Genomic DNA, 19,824 nt, shown 5'->3' with positions numbered 1-19,824 from the left:
GTAATTGAAAGTTAAAAGAGCAGTCTACCAGATTGTCATATTTTGTTTGTGCATTTCTGCACTGTTACTAGTTATACAGAAAAACAGAGAGGTCGGCCTCAAAGTTGATCATGCATGTGTACTACTCTGCAATGGAAAAAGAGGCAAGATCGAACAGGGCATTACAGGGTGGCAGTGCAGATAAATCGGACAGGATTCTGCATGCATTTTCACATCACAACAGCGTGTAAGCACAACCGCTTTTCGTGACCTGTGGTGTGCTAGAAACGCCCACGTTGCCTGCAGAGGTTTCTACCTCCGTGGCCGCGCTATTGAGTTCACAGAAGGCGGCATACCTTCATCACTGTCAGCTGGTCCATTTTCACAGACCGTCCTGTTCAGAATTTCCGACGCGCTTTATGCTGCTGGCGTGTCAAGCGACCGGTCGCTGTCAAAAGGATTTGGCACCCGCGTGGTCAGGTGCGAAACAATGGCTTGATCTGCGCGAGCCTTTCGTTCATGGTGGTGGGGGGCCGCCTCCTGCAAATACCCCAAAACTCGTAGCACCGGCGACCTTTTTACAGAGAAGGGAAACATGCTTGTAGTGAAGACGTCACGGATGTGCTTCGCTTTCTCCCGCTTCCAACTTTGCCTTATGTTATCCCACAGCTTCTTTAGCTGCTTGACGTCCCGAGGGCGCACAAAGGGCCTGTTGTTGAATTCCGTGCACAGTTTTTCCCATGCCTTGGCTTTTGCATTGATAAATATTGCATCCGTACGCTTATTTTCGTTGACGGTCTTGTACTTCTTCACAAGCTCCTTGGCGGGATCTTTCTCGTCTTCGGAGAAGGGTGTTTTCGCAGGCATGTCTGACTCGTGAAGCGCGTTTCGACTGACAGCGTTCTAGCCATCATAACAGCGTTTCAAGAGGCGGGCGTTTCAGTGTTGCTAGAACGCACCACATTTTGCGCTCGACTACGGTGGCTTTTCACATTCAGTAATCGTAGTTGAAGAAAGCGTACACGCATCTCTATAAACTCTTCAATTGAGAATTGATGTGGTGACCCAACGTTTTTTACAGAATAAACGCTTGTGAGCAAAGCTTATGTTCGATAACCTCGAACGCAGAAGTGCGGCAACCATTCCTCTCGCGATGACGGGTGAAGGGAGCTTTCAGAGTACGCTTGCTTCCTTCGTCGGTACTTGTTTGTAAGGAAGCCTCTAGTAAGGAGAGGACGCGGTTGAAGGAAAGGAACGTTTCGTTGTTTGGGCGTAAGACATTCCTTTGCCTTGCGAAATGCAGATTGCTTAGACGTCTTGCACTGCCATCTTCATATTTTTCCAACAGTTGGTACAATGGAAACAATGTGTCGGACATGTTCGGCAAAAACTTAGAATAAGATGTTATCATTCCAAGAAACGAACGTAGCTCGTTTAGGTTTCTGTGACTGGGCGCATATACGATAACCTCTACATTCTTCTCAGTTGGGTGAAGGCCAGCGTGATCAATACGACGCCCAAGATAAAGTTAACTTGCACTTATCGTATCTGAGCTTCACACCATGCTCTCGGAACCATTCCAACAAATTTTGTAATCTAGCTCCGCAATCGCCCACGGTTTCAGAGACCAGAACGTCATCCAAGTAAGCCTGAACGCCAGGCAGGCCAGATAGTATTGTGTCAATTTTTCTTTGAAAGATTGCTGGGGTGGAAGAAATGCCGAAAGAAAGCCTATTGTAACAGAACAGGCCTTTATGAGTATTAATAACGCAAAGCTTTTGAGAGTCCTCATCCAGAACCACCTGATTATATGCATTCCGCAAGCCGAGAGTACTAAAGAACTGGCCTCCGCCTATTGAGGCAAAGACATCTTGAATTACCGGAAGCGGGCACTGCTCCTTGGCATATGCAGAATTGAGAGTGGCTTTAAAGTCTCCACGTATTCTGACCGAGCCATTTTTCTTCAGAATGGACACAATAGGTGTCGCCCAATTACAATGCTTGACTGGTGATATTATACCTAGAGACGTTAACTGGTCCAGTTCTTGCGACACTTTGTCATGCTAAGCATATGGAATGGCTCTCGCCTTACAGAATTTGGCAACAGAGTCATCCTTCAGCAGGAGGCAGGCTGGTGGCTTTCGGAAACCTTGGCCACCAAAGGTTTCCGAAAAAACATCCTCATCGGTGTTGCGTGGGGCATTGACGTTAGGATGGTCTGCATGAACAGCCGTTGCCTCGCCTTCTTGTGCCACTCGCAGTACTGGAGCGCCAGCTTGTCCCAGAAGTTTGAGCAGGTCACGGCCACATAAGCTTGGTCCAGGGCAATCTAGAACCACAAGCGAGCAGTCAACAAAAACGCCGCGATAACTCACACGAAGCTGTAGCTCGCCCATCACCGGCAACCTTCCACTGTAGCAGGATAGCTTGACGTGCGAAGGCGTCAAGCTTGGACAGCATTTGTGTTGTTTCTCAAAAAGCTATCGTGATATGACACAAAGTGGTGAACCTGTGGCGAACTCCATTGATAAGTTCACGCCTCCCCAACTACACATTCGTCTTAGCGGTGGCTCAAGTGAATTCTTTCGTGCTGCCGCTTGCGTCCAGATTTGAACACTATCACTGGTGTCTTCTTCTGAAGTAGCCTCTTCTATGGCCAAAGCTTTCGCGCGAGGGACACGCTGACGGCCGGTAGCATCTTTACCAATGGGACTGCAACACGCTTTAGCCAGATGCCTCCTTAAGCCGCAAGCGTAACATCGTGTATTTTTTCATCTGCAGCCATTGCTGTCATGCCTAGTACTGCCACACCTACTACACTCCAATCGCCCCAAACTACCCATGCTTGATAGGGATGGTAGCTTGTGACTCGCTTCCATTTTAAGAACAGGTGGTACGTCCGCCGACATTGTCCTGGCGTTTTTTTTTCGGCAGTTTCAGCGACCATCGCTGTCATCTCAGCATCCTTCAGATTTAAATTTGTCTTTGCCAAAAGTTGCCTCTGCACAGCACTTGAACGTACGCCACAGACAATTTGATCACAAAGTAGCCTTTTCAGAGAGCTTTCGAAATTGCAATTGTCTGCGATACGACGGAATGGGACGACAAAATCCTGAATGGATTCCCCTTCCTGTTAGCGACGGATGAAAAACAGGAAGCTTTCAGCGATTTGATTACGCTTCGGGCTGTAGTGGTCATTTAACACCTTGACTATGTCATTATTACTCAAGGTGTTGGCCTTTGCGGGTGCTATCTTTCCCAGCAGGATTTGTATCGTCCATGTGCTAAGTGCAGCTACTAGAAATGCCCTCTTGTTTGCGCAATCCGAAATAGCATTCGTCTGAAAATACTCCTCAACTTTGATGAGGTACGGCTTCCACTTATCTCTGGTGTCGTTGAAGTTTGGAAGCATGTAGGAGGTCGTCGCTGTCAGCGGTACGCTGTCACTGGATGCTTAGCTTCGAGTTCATGCTTGACAGCGTGGGTGTTTTTTTGGCTCGTCACCACTGTTGCATAGCGGCGTGTCTGACGCCACTCTGAAAGAACGGAGATGTTGACGATTCTGTGACAGCCGGAAAAAACTCAGAAAGCGTTCATATCACACATGTATATAAGCAAAATTGTAAAGTGAAAGGTAAGAACGAATACAATAAAAAAAGGCCTGGCGCATGCGCATTGACAGTTTGCGCATGACGCCATAATTTGATACCGTATTTACAACAGTCTCCATCTCCTTCGCTCATTGCAACAACTTAATAGAGATGGTTGATGGTGCTTTAGATCCAAGGGGAGAGAACTCGATGCTTGCGGCTGGCAGCTAGGAGCTTTTTCTTTAGGCCTGGAGTTGGGGGCAGAATCTGCTGATTAGAAGACATTTTTTTTCTGTAACAAGCACAATACGGCTGGTTAGAAGACATTTTTTTCTGTAAGAAGCACACTACAGGGACTTGTTCTTAATGTGAAAGCATTACAGAGCTAAGTCGACAGAAATTTTGGTGTCAGCTCTGTTTCCTACTGTAAGATAAAAAAGTTTTTCTGAGAGTCTCTAGTTAGAGCATTCGGCAATGTGCTTGCCTGTAATGTCATAACATGTTTGAGCAGCCAAAGCGGTGATGTGGGCTAGTTATGAGTCACTTGTGCTCTTATTCATAGAAAGAAAAAAAGCAGATGCAGACATAAGGAACACATATGCAGCAGGACCAGTGCTCGTACTTTGTATGAGTTTCTTAATTGTGTCTTTTCCTAATTGTGTCTGCGCCTGGTTTTTTTAGATGTGAAGGAGCTCGTTGACTAGAATGTGTAACGCTGTCCCTCCATCGGCACCACGCTCCCCTGTCCACAGGTGTTGAAGTGGTGCCAAGTAAGTCACGCCTTTCTTCAGTGCACCGACGTTGACGTCACTCTCTCCCTAGCCTGTTGCCATTCGTCGCGTGTGAGACCCGCAAAACTGTCCCTCCCCATCCGCTTTCTCGCCTTGCAAGTCCAAATGATAGTGTAAAACCGACTGCACAACCGTTCACTGGTCACCCCATATATGTAGGCACTGAATCGCGCATTCGAAGTTCAATCAAGAACGTCTTTACTTAGCTTTCACCTGATGTACGCCAGGGTCATGTCGCCGCCAGTGTGAGCATTAGTGCTAGTGCTCAGTGCTTTGCATCTACACATGGCTCCCTTTAGCAGATGGTCTAATTTCATTCACTACAAATATGAATGCAACATAAATTTTCCAGCAAATGTTTGGCATGTTTCTGAAAAGTCGCGCTCCTAGGATTTTTTATAACCTAGTATGTTATTGCTGGTTGTCTTTATTATTGTGATTAGGTCATGCATGCAAAAGGAAACTTGCTGACTTGCAAGTCCCAACTGCATCTATAATGATTACTAGTTAACAAGCCTGTTAAGATGTTACTCATGTGTAAACATCAGCCTTCTAGGGTTATTTATCAGAGCGGGCTGAATTACTGTACATGCCCCACACAAACTTTTTAAACGGTGTACATGCTTACTTTTAGCAAGGTGCCAAACATCATACCAGTGTGGCATGGTTGGCTTGTTCTTGCGGCAGTATACCTTGACTTAAGGACGTCGGTCTGGAAAAAATTATGCCTAGTAAGTCCATTGGACTTGCTGTCATGGGCACACACAGTGCTTTCTACAAGAGTGATAAAACTATCATGCCCCCCTTGCATCCAACATTCCTTCTTGAAACAGTATAATTTCTTAGCAATTTCACATAAAGATATTTTTTTAATTCACTTGTTTCTTAGATTCGCTCGCGAATTTCGCACAAACATATGGTACCTGTTGTCAACGAGCGTATGTTGATGCCTAGATTTTCCGCAGCATTCAGGCACTTAGCAAGCCCTTCCTTTTTCATTGAGACACTGTTGGGGACTTCGGGTGACTATAAGCAAAACTGTAGCGAGAGGTCTTGTTAGCACTTGAACAGTATACCAGTAGTGCTGTAAGTTTCCCTTTGCGATTTGCACCTGCTGAGTGTGTAAAATGCAGCCAGTCTGCATGGCAAGCACACTGTACGTGAGATACTTGGCGCTGTAGCAAGGAGAGTCACATCGCCCATCACCTGCTAAGTCAATTTGCAAGTCATCAAGTATGTCCACCATGGCTGCTGTTTCTTGAGAAAGAGCTGGAAAAACAGGTGGCACAATGCATAGGTTCTTTTAGTATTCCGCAGTATAATCAAGGGGCACAAACTTCCTGTACCTCCCTATGTATTCGCTCTCAGCAGCGGCAGCACTGCTGTTACCACGAGCGGTGGCTTTGCATTCTACTCAAAATAAATCAAGAACAGAAAATTCTTTTCGCGACGTCACTGGGGAGATCATTGAATAGAGGAAAAAGAGAAAAATGTGAAAATTATCAACAATCACGAGTAGGACACGTCGTATTTGACTCAATCACGTATTTCATGACAAGGCGTATAGTTTTCTAACAGTACTTGAATACCAAATGAGACTAAAGTTCAGAGGCACAGAGAGGCTAGCATGCAAAAATATTAAGCTTCTCTTTCGCATTGCAACCATGAATTAAGATGGGCTAGTTTTGTAGACGTTTCATACAAAATGATTTCATGCTCTGCATTTGGATAACATTGACTAAGATATACAGAAGGAAGCAAATGCTTTTCTTTACAATGTGTAAATCTATGGCAAAATTATGTTCAAAAACGTAAGATTCACTTGTAATGCAAGAGTAGTATAAGCATTTGTGTTCACACGGCCTAATATGTCTAGAAGTCTTGCTATAGTTGTACTTAGATGTTGATCAATAAGTGCACCTGTTTTACTGCAGGGAGAAAGTAGGTCCTCTGGTAGTTGTAGAAGATACGCTCCGTGATGGTCTGGACACCAATAGACTTGAGGCATCGAATGGTGGCAGCCACCCCACAGCCCGAGTAGAGCATGCCAGCAGCCAGAAGGAAGTTGCGGGCTCCAGTTCCACTACCCCGAACAAGTGGCTGGCTTCTCCGGTGGAGCTTGTGCTGTCGCTCACACACCCCGTCTACGACGACTATAGTTCCCATGACGCTGAAGTTCTGGTTGCCAACTGCTTGGCCACATACCGAGCAGTTAGCGAGTAGTTCACGAAGGGAGCTCTCGAACAAAATGAACTTTCGTTCCCTGTGAAGAGGCTCTTCCACTGTTAGAAGTCCAGTGCGGTTGTCTTGATCTTCCACTGTTAAAAGTCCAGTGCGGTTGTCTGCGGATGAATGACCCCACAAAACGTGTTACTCAGTATTGCACAATGTACAAGTCGGATGACTTGGTTGAGAGAAAGAAGTAAAAATTTTAAGGCTTCATTTTTCTTTGTTGGACATAATATTGAGAACTAACCAACTATAATGCCATAAAAAGAATAGGGGATAATCATTACAGTAAATGTAATGCGTATGTGAAGAAGTAAGGGTGGACGAAAAAGTTGCTTGACAGGAGCTGGGACTGAGCCTGTGAAGGTCGCATAATGCGTCTGCTACTCTTACAACCACAGCGACCACTCCCTCATAACGTATGTCCCCCAAAAAGTGAACGAGAGAATGGCCGCGGCGAGAGCTCAGTTAGTAGAGCATGGGATGTGTTATTTGAAGTTCACAGGTTCAGTCCGAGCTCACGACTAGCAATCTTTTAGTCCACTTTTATTTCTTCACATTTACGTAACATTTACAACTAATAACGCCCGCTATTCTTTCTTTGGCACTATTGTTTGTTATTTCTCATTAATACGGCTTGGTTAGGTTAGTGATAACTGGCAGACAATTATGCCAAGGAAATTATAGGGGATGTTATTAAAGTATTTGTAATGCAACTGTTACGAAAGAAAAGTGCACAAAAAATAACTTGCCGTGGGTAAAGACCGAACCTACGACCTTTCGAAAACGCGTCTGACGCTCTACCAACTAAGCTACCATGGCGGCTATCCCCCCATCCACTTTATTGGATATGTATCTCCTTTTCAATGTGGGAGTGTCAGTCAGCGCTGCCTCTTGCTACTGCAGCGAGTGTGGGACACTCAATTTTCACCTGTAGGCGTTATGTAGCAGGTGATGTTCCTACAAGCTGGCAGCTGACCAATATTTTCTGTCATACTACCTGAAGGCATTAAGTCTGCCAGAACGAGACCCTCGCTATGAATGAAAAAAAGGGGGCAAATTTAAGGGTTTCTTTTCTTTGTTAGGCAAGAATAATGAGAACTGACTGACAATTAGAAAATATAAGGTATGTTATTAAAGTGATTGTAATGCAACTGTGAAGAGGTTCTTGCCTCAACGATTATGTCGTCTGTAGCAAGTGTTGTGTTACTTAGCATGTGGGTGAAGGAAATATTAAGGAGGGAGCATTGCTCAATGGGAGAGAAAGTATACACAAAAATCCAGACCCATTGATGCAAGGTTTTGTTTGACCCCTGTTTCCCTAGTAGGAGATAGCCTCCTATTTTTTTTTGAACTGACACGATTAAAGTAATAATTTTTAGTGTCTACTTAAACCGCACGGACTGTACTTCTTGCATTTCACCTTGCAACAAATCTAGGGATCAGTGCAATGCCAGGCAACCTTCGAGAGGATATGCTGAGGCCAGTCAGTAGAGTGAGCACTGGGATATCAAATAAGTGTCAGAATCCATGCATTTTCAGCCATTACTTCACCTCCAAAGATACCACTACAAGTTTTGTTTATTGCTTATAGTCTTGATTAACTTAACTTCTCCAAATACTTCTTAGTGGTTACTGGTAATCAGTACACTGGAGAAAATTCAAGGGGCCGATATAGGTATGTCTTTGAAGGGAAATGTTCAACTATATTGTTGATCATTTGCTACAGCTCAATCCTACTCTAGTTACAGTTGCATGCTTGATGGGATAAGAGAAAAAGCACTGCTGGAAAGCTTGTAGCTCTTAACAGTCATTATGCAAGTTGAATACCTGAGTTTATGGTGCTCATTGTTACATGGTGCTGCAGCAGAAAAAGCTCACGCAGTTTCAGTTAACTATTGCAAGGACCCTTGAGGTCCACTTCTTCGCAACCAGCTGAAAAAACATAACTGGTGCGCTCCACTTTATTATTAGCGTAAAATGGGGCAAAAGTATGCTATGTATCACAACACAGTCACTCCTTGAGCTTAGTCTGGAATTGCTTGGAGGTCTTATGTGAAATAACTGGCAATGTGTTATACAAAATAAGTTGATGTATTAGGGCACAAATAATGTGTAAATAGGGTCACATGAAATCATTTTGCTGTTTCTTTGTGTGCACTGTGCGACTGTGTTGATAGGTGGGAGCCCGTTATACATGCTGCACAGAATGCAGTTGTGCACACGTGTCAGTGCACCTCTTCTTTTTTGTTAAATAGCTGAAAATGTGCGCAATATGTGCTTACAATGAAAAAAGCGTTTATCACGAACCACACTATGCTTTCATGTGAAATAAGTTGTACTGCTTTTGGCAGGGCTGCATTCTAGTTGGGCATAATTGCTGTGCTAGTGTTGCAGTTGGACCTAAGCGTACTCACTGCAGGGAAACACGGCCTCTTATTCTCCTTGTTATCTTGCTAGAGGTTGTGGCAATATCTAAAAACACTACTGTATTATTGAGCATCATGGCTGCTAATGAGCGCAAACATTTTTCACTGCTGTTATCATAAACATCATCTTCTCCAGCTAATGTCAATAAAGAGGATTTGTAAGTGCTACTTATGCAAACTCCTTTATAAGATACACTCATATAAGAGACAATGTGGCATAAGAGAGATCAGTGTGCCTACTTTGAAATAGGGGTAATAAGAAAACTCACATGGTTTTCCAATTGTTCCCAGTGCTTGCCACTTATAAAGGGGTTCAACGAGGCCTGTGGCCAAGAGGGTGATGTAGGGGCTTGCCCCACACTCCTTGAAATTCAGATGAAGGGGCGTGTTCTACCGAGAATGAATACTGAAAATACGGGTTTCAAAAAAGCCCTCAACAGGTGGGCCCCCCCTGAAAAAATTTCTACCTATAGATCTGCATTCGATTGTACCATCTCTTATGTACTTTATTATAAAATCTGCTGGTTATCCTGTAATGCATGGAAGTGTCTTGGCAGGCTTCTCAGAGGAATGGAACTGCCTCTTGACATTCGTAGTTTTGAAACACATAGGTATGTAAAATGAGCTTGCACTGCTGAAAGGACGATTTGTGTTCTGGCAAAGATACGTGAACTGTCATGAACTACTACTATGAGATAAAATGTTTCAGGGAACTGGGGGGGTCAACTTTCTTTGTTGCAAACATGAAACGGCAGAAATAACCCCAGAGAAAAACTGTCTCAAGTGATTGCTTTAGTGTGTGAAATTGTTTGTGGCTACATGCCCACCTCATGTTTAAGATCACTGAATTGCTAAGCATCTGGTATTGTCAAAGAGTTAAAGTTTGTTGTTAGTTCACCAAAAACTAATTCTTGTAATACCTGCTGAAGCTCGCTGAATGAGAGAAAATATGTAACGTCAGCTTCGGCAGCTGGCTTTTCTTCTTCAACAAATACAGATGCGTCCTTTCGATTATCAGCAGCTGGCTCTTCTTCGTCAGCAGGGAAAGATTCAGCCATTTCGATGGACGTTACGGTAGCTGGCTTTTCTTTCTAAGCGGAGGAATATTCATCCATTCGAACAGGTGTTGAGCCACCGAGAGGCCTGAAACCTGCTGGAAGCTGTGGCACTGAAGCAACATGCGCAGGAGCTGATATTGCTGCTTCATGTGATGAAGCACCACACTGTGTTTGCACAGCATCTTTTGTGGTGCAGGCAGCTGCTGTTTGTGTGTAGGCCGAAACGAGCACCTTCAGGTTCATGTTAACCTGCATAGCTGGGATGGTTATGATTCACTCAAATAAAGAAAACTTCTTCGATCAGTTTCATGCCCAATTGTTCATAATCATGCATTATTTCCTACTAGGTAGTTTTATTCGTATGCGAGCTAAGGTGCGAATCTTGTAAGTGAACAGCTATTGTGCATTTTATGCTTCATATGTGCACTTTTCAATGTTTAGGTCAACCTACCAATGGACCGGCATTCCACTGTCGTCAGTGAGTTGCCACTGTACTCGTGGGTGCCTTGCGCACAGTTTTCAGCGTAGCTGACTACATATTAGGTGATGAGAATAAACATACTATGTTACATCTGCACTTTTGCTAAACTTTGGATTTTATACATCAAACTGTCTGTGTGCCATGTGGTATTAAGATAATTTTATATAAAATAGCTTGTGTTTATTCTAAACATGTGTACAGATATTAAATGCTTCTGGTTTTTACGATAACTTTTCTGGTGCCCAGATATATTTCAAAAAACAAAATATTTTCTCAACTGAGAGCTGCGGGAATCGAGGAGCCTTCTTCGACATCATCTTGTTGCACAGTGGGTGGCTACATTAAAAAGATATTACTGATCATTTTCCACAATATGCAGCATTGCTATGCAGCACATATATTCCACTCTAACTTTTACACAGTGCAAATGTACACAAACAAAGCAGGACTAACCTGTCTGGCTGAAGGTTTCAAGACTGTGCACACTCTCTCACTCTTCCCTGGGGCAGTGTGTGATGCTGAAAAAAGCAGCAGCTTCCTTCACCACAGGCACAATGGATGACAATAGTTTTAAGTGTTGTCGTTGCGTTTCCATTCACACATTTTATACGCAATAAATACATATACATAGCATGAATTGTTTTATGTGTGTGTACTGAAAACTTGCTGCCAAGAAATCTTGTATAATACTCAAAGAGGCTGGAGAGTTTATTGTGTTGGTATAAAAACTACTTTGGCATTTTCGTTTTTTTTCCACATCTCGGGTGGAATAACCAGATTAACTCTGGATGCAGTTCTACTAATTAGTTCTTTTTTTTGTTGAGCTAGCAAGTACTTGTTAGATGTGAAGTTAACACTTCATTGCACTGCTATGATTTGGCGATTATGCATTATGATGTCAACAAATGGATTATTGCAGTTCTATTGTAGCCGGTTTCTATTGATTTTAGTAGGTCACTGGTTCCAAAGGTGATTATTATGTGTTTGCAGGGGTCTGTTTGTTTTCACACGTGATTATTATTCCTTGTACCTTCAAAACGTTGTCATCTTGTCATCTTTCTAACAGTTTGCTTTCGCTCAGATCGATAAGATCATCACCGGATATTACCCCACAAACTGTGTTCATAGAACTGCGTGGGCCCACAGAAACAGGAGTGTCCCCGAATAATACAATTCTGAATAGTTTCTCATAATGTGATTTGTCTCGAACCTCCAATAGGAGGTCGCCACTTCCCTTCTTTGTAATTTTGTACCCTCGGCCAATTTCTGTCGTTAGAGTTTTTGACACCGGGAACGGTGAAATCGCTCGAACTTTCTTCTTTTCGTTTTGACCATGAATGACATGATACTTTAGGAAGCTCTGCTTTGGTTTGGTCAAGGTGATTGCATTTTTGGTGCACCACCTTTTGAGGGAGCGATCAAAAAAAGGGGAAAAAGCATTTGACATACGGAGAGTATTTATTTTGGCGGTGATGGTGGCCACCCACCACCGAGCCCAACAAGGGGACGCTACAAGGTTGGTTCACAAACACTTCGAGACGCCAGCCATGCATCACCGCTATTACCGAATATAACTAACCAAATTTGGATAATTACACAGCACTAACCCTCGCCGCCAAGAAATTTAGAAGTAAACTGAAAAGACAAGACTACAGGACGGATAAAAAGTGAGAAATAAAGACGAATATCTAGGGAGAGTGTAATGTTGTGGTTTTTGTTTCTCACAACGTGCGGGTTTGACTTGGGAGGTCCGAGGAGCCACCTCAGAACACTTCCAGAAGGGCGAGTCTGTTTGACGCAAACATTTATAACAATGGCTTCATCATCATCATCATCAGCCTGTCTACGTCCACTGCAGGACAAAGGCCTCTCCCATGTTGCGCCAGTTAACCCGGTACTGTGCTTGCTGTTGCCAATTTATACCCGCAAACTTCTTAATCTCATCTGCCCACCTAACCTTCTGTCTCCCCCTACCCCGCTTCCCTTCTCTGGGAATCCAGTTGGTGACCCTTAATGACCAGCGTTTATCCTGTCTACGTGCTACATGCCCGGCCCATGTCCATTTCCTCTTCTTTATTGCAGCTATGATATCCTTATTCCCGTTTGTCCCCTAATCCACTCTGCTCTCTTCTTGTCTCTTAAGGTTACACCTAGCATTTTTCTTTCCATTTCTCGCTGCGTCGTCCTCAATTTAAGTTGAACCCTCTTTGTGAGTCTCCAGGTTTCTGCTCCGTAACTAAGTACCGGCAAGATACAGCTGTTATATACCTTCCTCTTGAGGGACAGTGGCAATCTACTTGTCATAATTTGAGAGTGCCTGCCGAATGTGCTCCACCCCATTCTTATTCTTCTAGTTACTTCAATCTCGTGGTTAGGCTCTGCGGTTATTACCTGCCCTGAGTAGACATAGTCTTTTACAACTTCAAGTGCACTATTACCTATCGCAAAGCGCTGCTCCTTTCCGAGGTTGTTGTACATTACTTTCGTTTTCTGCAGATTAATTTTAAGACCCACCTTTCGGCTCTCCTTGTCTAACTCCGTAATCATGAGTTGCAATTCGTCCCCTGAGTTACTCAGCAATGCAATGTCATCGGCGAAGCACAGGTTACTGAGGTACTCTCCATTAACTCTTATCCCTAACTGTTCCCATTCTACGCTTCTGAAAACGTCCTGTAAGCACGCAGTGAATAGCATTGGGGAGATTGTGTCCCCCTGCCTTACACCCTTCTTTATTGGTATTCTGTTGCTTTCTTTATGAAGCACTATGGTAGCAGTTGATCCCCTGTAGATTTCTTCCAGAATGTTTGTATATATTTCATCTACGCCCTGACTCCGCAGTGTCTGCATGACGGCTGATATTTCTACTGAATCAAACGCCTTCTCGTAATCTATGAAGGCTATGTATAGTGGTTGGTTATACTCTGAGCATTTCTCTATTACCTGATTGATAGTATGAATGCGGTCAATTGTTGAGTAGCCTGTTCTAAATCGTGCTTGTTTCTTTGGTTGATTGAATTCTAATGTTTTCTTTACTCTGCTAGCAATTACCTTTGTAAATAGCTTGTATACTACAGAGAGCAAGCTGATCGGCCGGTAATTCTTCAAGTCCTTGTCATCTCCTTTCTTATGTATTAAGATGATGTTAGCGTTCTTCCAAGACTCTGGTACTTTTCCCGTCAGGAGACACCTCGTAAATAGAGTGGCTAGTTTTTCTAACACAATCTGTCCTCCATCTTTCAGCAGATCTGATGTTACCCGATCCTCACCAGCAGCTTTGCCTCTGTGCATGCTCTCCAAAGCCTTTCTGACTTCTTCTATCATTACCGGTGGGGTGTCGTCTGGGTTACTGCTAGTTCTTATAGTATTAAGGTCGTGGCTGTCTCGGCTACTGTACAGATCTCTGTAAAACTCCTCCGCTATTTTAACTATCCTATCCATATTGGTAGTTATTTTGCCTTCTTTGTCCCTTAGTGCATACATCCGCCTTTTGCCTATCCCAAGTTTCCTCTTCACTGCTTTGACGCTTCCTCCGTTTTTCAGAGCGTGCTCAATTCTCTCCATGTTATACCTTCTTACATCGCATACTTTTTTGTCTATTAATCAACTTCGAAAGCTCTGCCAGTTCTATTTTGTCTGTTGTACTTGACACTTTCATGATTTGACGCTTCTTAATTAGGTTTTTCGTTTCCTGGGAAAGCTTGCCGGTGTCCTGTCTAGCTACCCTGCCTCCAACTTCCACTGCACACTCCGTGATGATACTCGTCAGATTATCATTCATTGTATCTACGCTAAGGTTGGTTTCCTCACTAAGAGCAGAGTACCTGTTCTGCAGTGACACTCTGAATTCCTGTACTTTCCCTCTCAGTGCTAGCTTATTGATTGGCTTCTTGCGTATCAGTTTCTGTCGTTTCTTCTTCAAGTCTAGGCGGATTCGAGCCCGTACCATTCTATGGTCACTGCATCTTACCTTGCCAACCACTTCCACATCCTGCACGACTCCTGGGTGTGCAGTCATTATAAAGTCTATTTCGTTCTTATTTACGCCATTAGGGCTCCTCCATGTCCACTTGCGGTTTTCTCGTTTTCGGTAGAAGGTATTCAAAATACGCAGATTATTGCGTTTTTCGAATTCTACTAGTAGCTCTCCTCTGGCGTTTATAGTGCCGATGCCATAATCTCCTACTGCCTGGTCTCCAGCCTGCTTCTTCCCTACCTTTGCATTAAAGTTGCCCATTACTATAGTATACTGTGTTTTCACCTTACTCATTGCCGATTCCACGTCTTCATAGAAGCTATCAACTGAAGTGTCATCATGGCTGGATGTAGGCCCGTAAGCCTGTACTACCTTCATTTTGTATCTTTTATTCAGTTTAATTACAATGCCTACCACCCTTTGATTAATGCTATAGTAATCCTCTATGTTGCCAGCTATGTTTCTGTGAATTAGGAACCCTACTCCCACTTCTATTCTGTCTGCCACGCCCCGATAGCAAATGACGTGCCCATTCTGTAGCACAGTATAGGCCTCATCTGTCCTCCTAACCTCACTCAGCCCTATTATATCCCATTTAATGCCTTCTAGCTCCTCGAATAATACAGCTAGACTCCCCTCACTAGATAACGTTCTAACGTTAAACGTTGCTAAGTTTAAGTTCCAATGGTGGCCTGTCCGTATCCAGAGATTCCTAGCACCCTCTGCTGCTTTGCAGATCTGACTGCCGCCGTGGTCAGTTGCTCCGCAGCTGGTGGGGACTGAGGGCCATGAGTTAATTGACGAATGCCTACGGGAGGGGGTGACCAGATACTGCACCAGGGTAGCCAATCCTTCTCTGGTGAGATCATCGGTGCGTACCAGCTTTAAGGCGGTACGATCAGACAGTAGTGGGAATGCTCCATGCATGTCTTCCTTATTGTTGTTCAGCAGCGTTGGCGGCCACCCACCACGGAGCCCAACGAGGGGACGCTACAAGTTTACAAATGCTGAAACCTGCAGACGCCAGCCGTACAACGCCACTATAACCCAATGCGCCTAGACCAAGGTAGGCTATTTGCACAGGGTTAACCCTAGCCGCCAGGAAGTTTGGAAGTAAACGGAAGAGAGTAGAAGACAGGACAGATAAATAGTAAGAGATAAAGAAGAAGATGTAGGGAGAGAGAGATAGGAAAAGGCGACTGCCGATTCCCCTGGGTGGGTCAGCTCAGGGGTGCCGTCTATGTGAAGCCGGGGCCAAAGGGGTGTGTTGCCTCTGCCGGGGGGGCCTTACGGTCCAATCACCCAGCGTCGGCTCAACCCCCAGGATCCCCTTTTCCTCGGACACGGAAAAGCCACGCACGGCTAGGCGTGGGAGGGAGTCGAAACTCCCCCGTTAGCTCGGGTTCGTGGTGTCGCTACACACCAAACGCTTACTTGCACAGGCACCCCTGCGGTAGGCATCACTTTAAAAAATATCAAATGCAATAACAACGAAGCGTGGACACCACGACGTACATGTTGTGCGGCGATTCATGTTAAGCGCGGTTACTTTGTGTCCCGTGTTGTGTAGAACAGTAGTACACATCATTGATATCGATCAAACTACAAAATGAACAGCTTTGCGATTACTTTTCGGTGTTAGCTTTCACGTTTTGATACCCGTTTCAGGAGTCAGTGCACTTGTAGCCACGGGTGGAAGAGGACATGCAGCGACCGGTGTGTTGCCGGTAACCGTGGACCTTCGACTAGTGTAACGTCAGAGAATCGACTCTGTGCCATTAGTCTGGGTTGAGCTTTACATTGCCTTTGATGAAGTGGGCAGGACAAACCTGCGTGCTCTTAGCGTGAATCCAGTTTTTTTCGCGTGATCGCTGCAACGCAGGCGCTCTTAATCACCATCGGTCAGAAAACAACGTTTTGACTAGCATATAAAGTTGATTCAGGCATTTAGATCCATCCTGGCTTGACACAGCTGTGCTCGAGTTGCCAGCGCTTCACGGGAATAATTTTATCTGCATAAAATATCTGAACACTAGCAGCCGCTGCCAACAACAAATGCCAGAACCACGCAATAACAAGCTAAGCCGGAAGTTTTCAGGGTGATTTTTCGATGAACGCACAATGTTGCTAGAGAATGGCAGGCTCTGGCGAAACCGTCTATAGGCCAAGGGTACACGTGCCAGGGCGCAGTGAAAAAGGCGGATTCTGCGTAATACACGTTTTCACTTATCCTTATGTTGTCAATAATGCTTAATTTCTTTATCTGACTCAAATCGATATTGATTTGCGATTTTCGCGTGGTCACAACGTCAGTAAATGTCAAGTGGGAGCACTAGTAGAGAGAGGGCCCGGTGCGGCTTCTATAGGACATGAACTATTACGGGAGAGGAGGGTATTGTGGAGGGGGAGGGTGTGCACCTGTCCTTGTCCGCGTAGTCGGAGCCGGCGGGGGGCCTCCCGGCGAGGGGCTGGAGGTGGTCCCTGGTCGGAGGAGGGGGACTGTGCAGGGACGCAGGGGGGTACGGGGGGAACCCTTCCGGCCCGCCCCTCGAGAAGTCCACGGGCTCCGTCTGCTCCTCGGGACCAGCGCCGCGATACAGACCACCGGCCTGGTGGAGCGGCTGGGGGCCACCCAGCGCCGGGGACAGACTGTGCCGCAGCGTCACACGCGACCGTTGTTGCGCCGGAACACACCACGACGCCCACACACACGGTCTCCCGCCGTACTTCAGCTCTCGTGAAGTGCACACGTTAAAACAGGTCTTCTATAGTCGGTTACAACTTTTAGAAGTCAGCATCATTTCCTCCTCAAAGGCGGGTGCGAACAAGCCTGCACCAATGCGCGTGTACTCAAGACTGACGTCATGAGCGGGACGGCGTCGACACCGCCTGCGGTGATCGGCTGCCGCGCTTTGGTCATCTGCGCTGGGCCTCGCCTGACTTCTTAAGTTGCATACGACTATAGGTAACTGGATCACTTCCGAAATCAGTTGCATTCTTTGGACTGTCCTTGAGTCACACAGCGACAATCATCATTTAGCTTGCTTCTAAATGTAAGGTCTAGCTATTTTTCTTCTGGGAATGCTATGTTACGGCGATAGATGGCGCGCCATTGAAGATCTTACAGTTGTACACGTAGAAAAGCTTCCTCCATAGAGTGTTCTACATTATTTACCAAAGGGAGCAGCGGCGCTGCAACCGCTCAGCCACCACTGGCATGGCGGGTAGTGCATGATTCGCCTATAGCCTTCGTGCTCATTACTTCGAACGCACTTGAGGCTTCGTTTTTTGTTTTGTTTTAACTTTCCTATTCGATAGCAAAGTGACTTATGAAAGTTGAGAGCCGGTGTGAATTGGTGAGCCTGAAGAAGTCGAAGTGAAGAAGTTGTACTTCGTCATGCAACGAAGTGGCTGGTGACCACACATAGCCGAAAGAACGAAGCTTATTGGCAAACATTTGTACCATCCGTCATTCCCTTGCTGGCTGTAGCGTTATGCATTGCAGCTCCCAGGGACCAGATTTCACTATAGTCTACTGTCATGAAACTCTATGCCTTCCTCCATGCCAGATATGGCAGCCAGAGGAGGCAAGTAAGAGAGATGATGATTCTCGTTGTGTGATAACAAGATGCCCCAAGGGGCGCGACTGTATTTAGAGTACGCCACTCCTAATGGTCGTAGCAGGTCGTTTTGTTGTAGAAGAAATCGCAAGCTGAAGGTGAACGACCACAGTGTAACTCAGGTCTTTCAAAACAAACAGGCACTGTTACGTCACTAAGCCGGAATCAGGGAGACCGCGCATTGTCGGCTGACACTGATTGTATATTGCTCCCGAGGGCCGCAATATAAAGACGCCATGATCTCTCACGCAGAAAAAAAAAGAATGCATGGCGTTGGAGCTTCAATCAAGGACACTTTCTCGCGACAATGCCGATAGCCGTCTTTCTTATGATATGTGACAACAAATATGTTTAAGACTGAAAGAAAAAGAAAATGAGCTAGAATGGCTGTACCAGGAGAGCAGTCCCTCTCGGTTGTACAAAGAAAAGCTTGCCGTTTCTTTTTTTTGTTTTGTGGAAGTTTACTTTGATACGGGAGCGCTTTTGTTTTTTATCTCGAATATATAAATGCATTAGATGAGACAGCATAGTGGTTGTCTACGTTCAGTGTTGGCTCTCTGCACTGTTTTTCTGCCACGTGGTCGAGAAGCCATCGAACGTGCCAATGTGGTTTGCATACCGGACGTTCGTTTCTACGAATCGATGCTTACCTGTGCCTAGGGACGAGAGGCAGGTCGAGGGCCGGATGTATGTGTCTCACCCCGGACGGGGGAGCGGCCGGAAGGTCCCCGAGGGCCTCTTGCCTCTTGGACAGGTTCACCGCTGCTGTCCCCATGCCAACCACGCCGGGAGGTTGCTCCTTGTGGTTGGTCGCAGAGGGAGAAAAAAGGAAGGCGCACCACACAGTCAGCTGAGACATTCAGGTGCCTCACGTGGCGCCAAATCACTGACTCATCGCCCATGTGCTCACTCGCGCTGCACTGTCGAGCTCACGGTCTGACTTTCTATTCACTCAATTTCCAATTCTCTGTCTCGTACGTTCATCCGCACATTCGTAGGTTAGATAGCATACTCACCAGCGGAAGCGATGGTGAGAGGCGATGTTTGACCGTGAAAGTCATCTGGTCCTTGGGCTTTGGCGCGACGGGTCGGTTCGGGACCGGACTCATCTGCTGCTGCGGCTGTTGGGGTGGCGGGGGCTGCTGATGATGAGGCGGCTGTTGATGCGGTGGCGGCGGTTGATGGTGTTGCTGTTGCTGCTGCTGTTGCTGCTGCTGCTGCTGTTGGAAGAAGCGATGCGCGTACTCCGGAGGCGGTGGCTTGCTGTATTTCTCCAGTTCCTTGGCCAGATTCGTGCGCGGCGTCGTGGTGGGCACGTAACCCGGGTACTTGTAGTCGTGCAACTCCAGCTGCTTCACGTAGCACATGGGCCAACAATTGCTTGAGAGCACTTAACTCAAATATAACGAGTCCCATCTCTCGAATACACTTCACAAGAAGTACAGCAGGTCTAAATTAGTCTCTAAACACAAGTCCTGGCACTCAATTTCTACATAGAGTGTGTCGCAGAACGTCGAAGGAGTGGTGTCCCACCCACGTCGTTGCGCAGGAGCCAGAGTGCGAAGCACGGGGTCGATGATGTCTTCATAGTTGGCATTGGCAGTGGGCAGCTACGTGAATCGTAGGAGAAGCAGCCTTCCTAGGCTGCCGGTGGACGCTGCACAAGCTATTGCT

The 19,824-nt window shown here is 45.7% G+C and overlaps 2 protein-coding genes across 6 annotated transcripts in view; one reads left to right on the top strand and one right to left on the bottom strand.

Moving 5' to 3' along the window:
* LOC142765292 (uncharacterized) overlaps nucleotides 1-19,824 on the top strand; it is a 72,878-nt gene that overhangs the window by 33,489 nt on the left and 19,565 nt on the right. For 3 of the 5 annotated variants that reach the window (XM_075866029.1, XM_075866028.1, XM_075866031.1), the window contains one exon: nucleotides 6,295-10,379. The exons of 1 other annotated variant lie outside the window; for it this stretch is intronic. In XM_075866029.1, coding sequence (XP_075722144.1) covers nucleotides 6,295-6,583 — 289 coding nt within the window. In that variant the 3' untranslated portion in view covers nucleotides 6,584-10,379. Of the gene's footprint in view, nucleotides 1-6,294; nucleotides 10,380-19,824 lie in introns of those variants that run through there. One more of the 5 variants, XR_012884149.1, reaches the window with a different exon arrangement.
* On the bottom strand, nucleotides 15,055-18,944 carry LOC142765293 (uncharacterized). The gene is made up of 2 exons (XM_075866032.1): nucleotides 18,801-18,944; nucleotides 15,055-17,179 (listed from the first exon to the last, which is right to left on the bottom strand). Exons 1-2 carry the CDS (start codon nucleotides 18,923-18,925, stop codon nucleotides 16,891-16,893), a joined length of 414 nt encoding a protein of 137 aa, XP_075722147.1. The 5' UTR covers nucleotides 18,926-18,944; the 3' UTR covers nucleotides 15,055-16,890.

Source organism: Rhipicephalus microplus, chromosome 6 (assembly GCF_043290135.1).
Source record: "Rhipicephalus microplus isolate Deutch F79 chromosome 6, USDA_Rmic, whole genome shotgun sequence".
NCBI classification, from domain to species: domain Eukaryota; kingdom Metazoa; phylum Arthropoda; class Arachnida; order Ixodida; family Ixodidae; genus Rhipicephalus; species Rhipicephalus microplus.
Note: the sequence above shows the minus strand (reverse complement) of the source record. Positions and strands in the feature narration are given on the sequence as shown.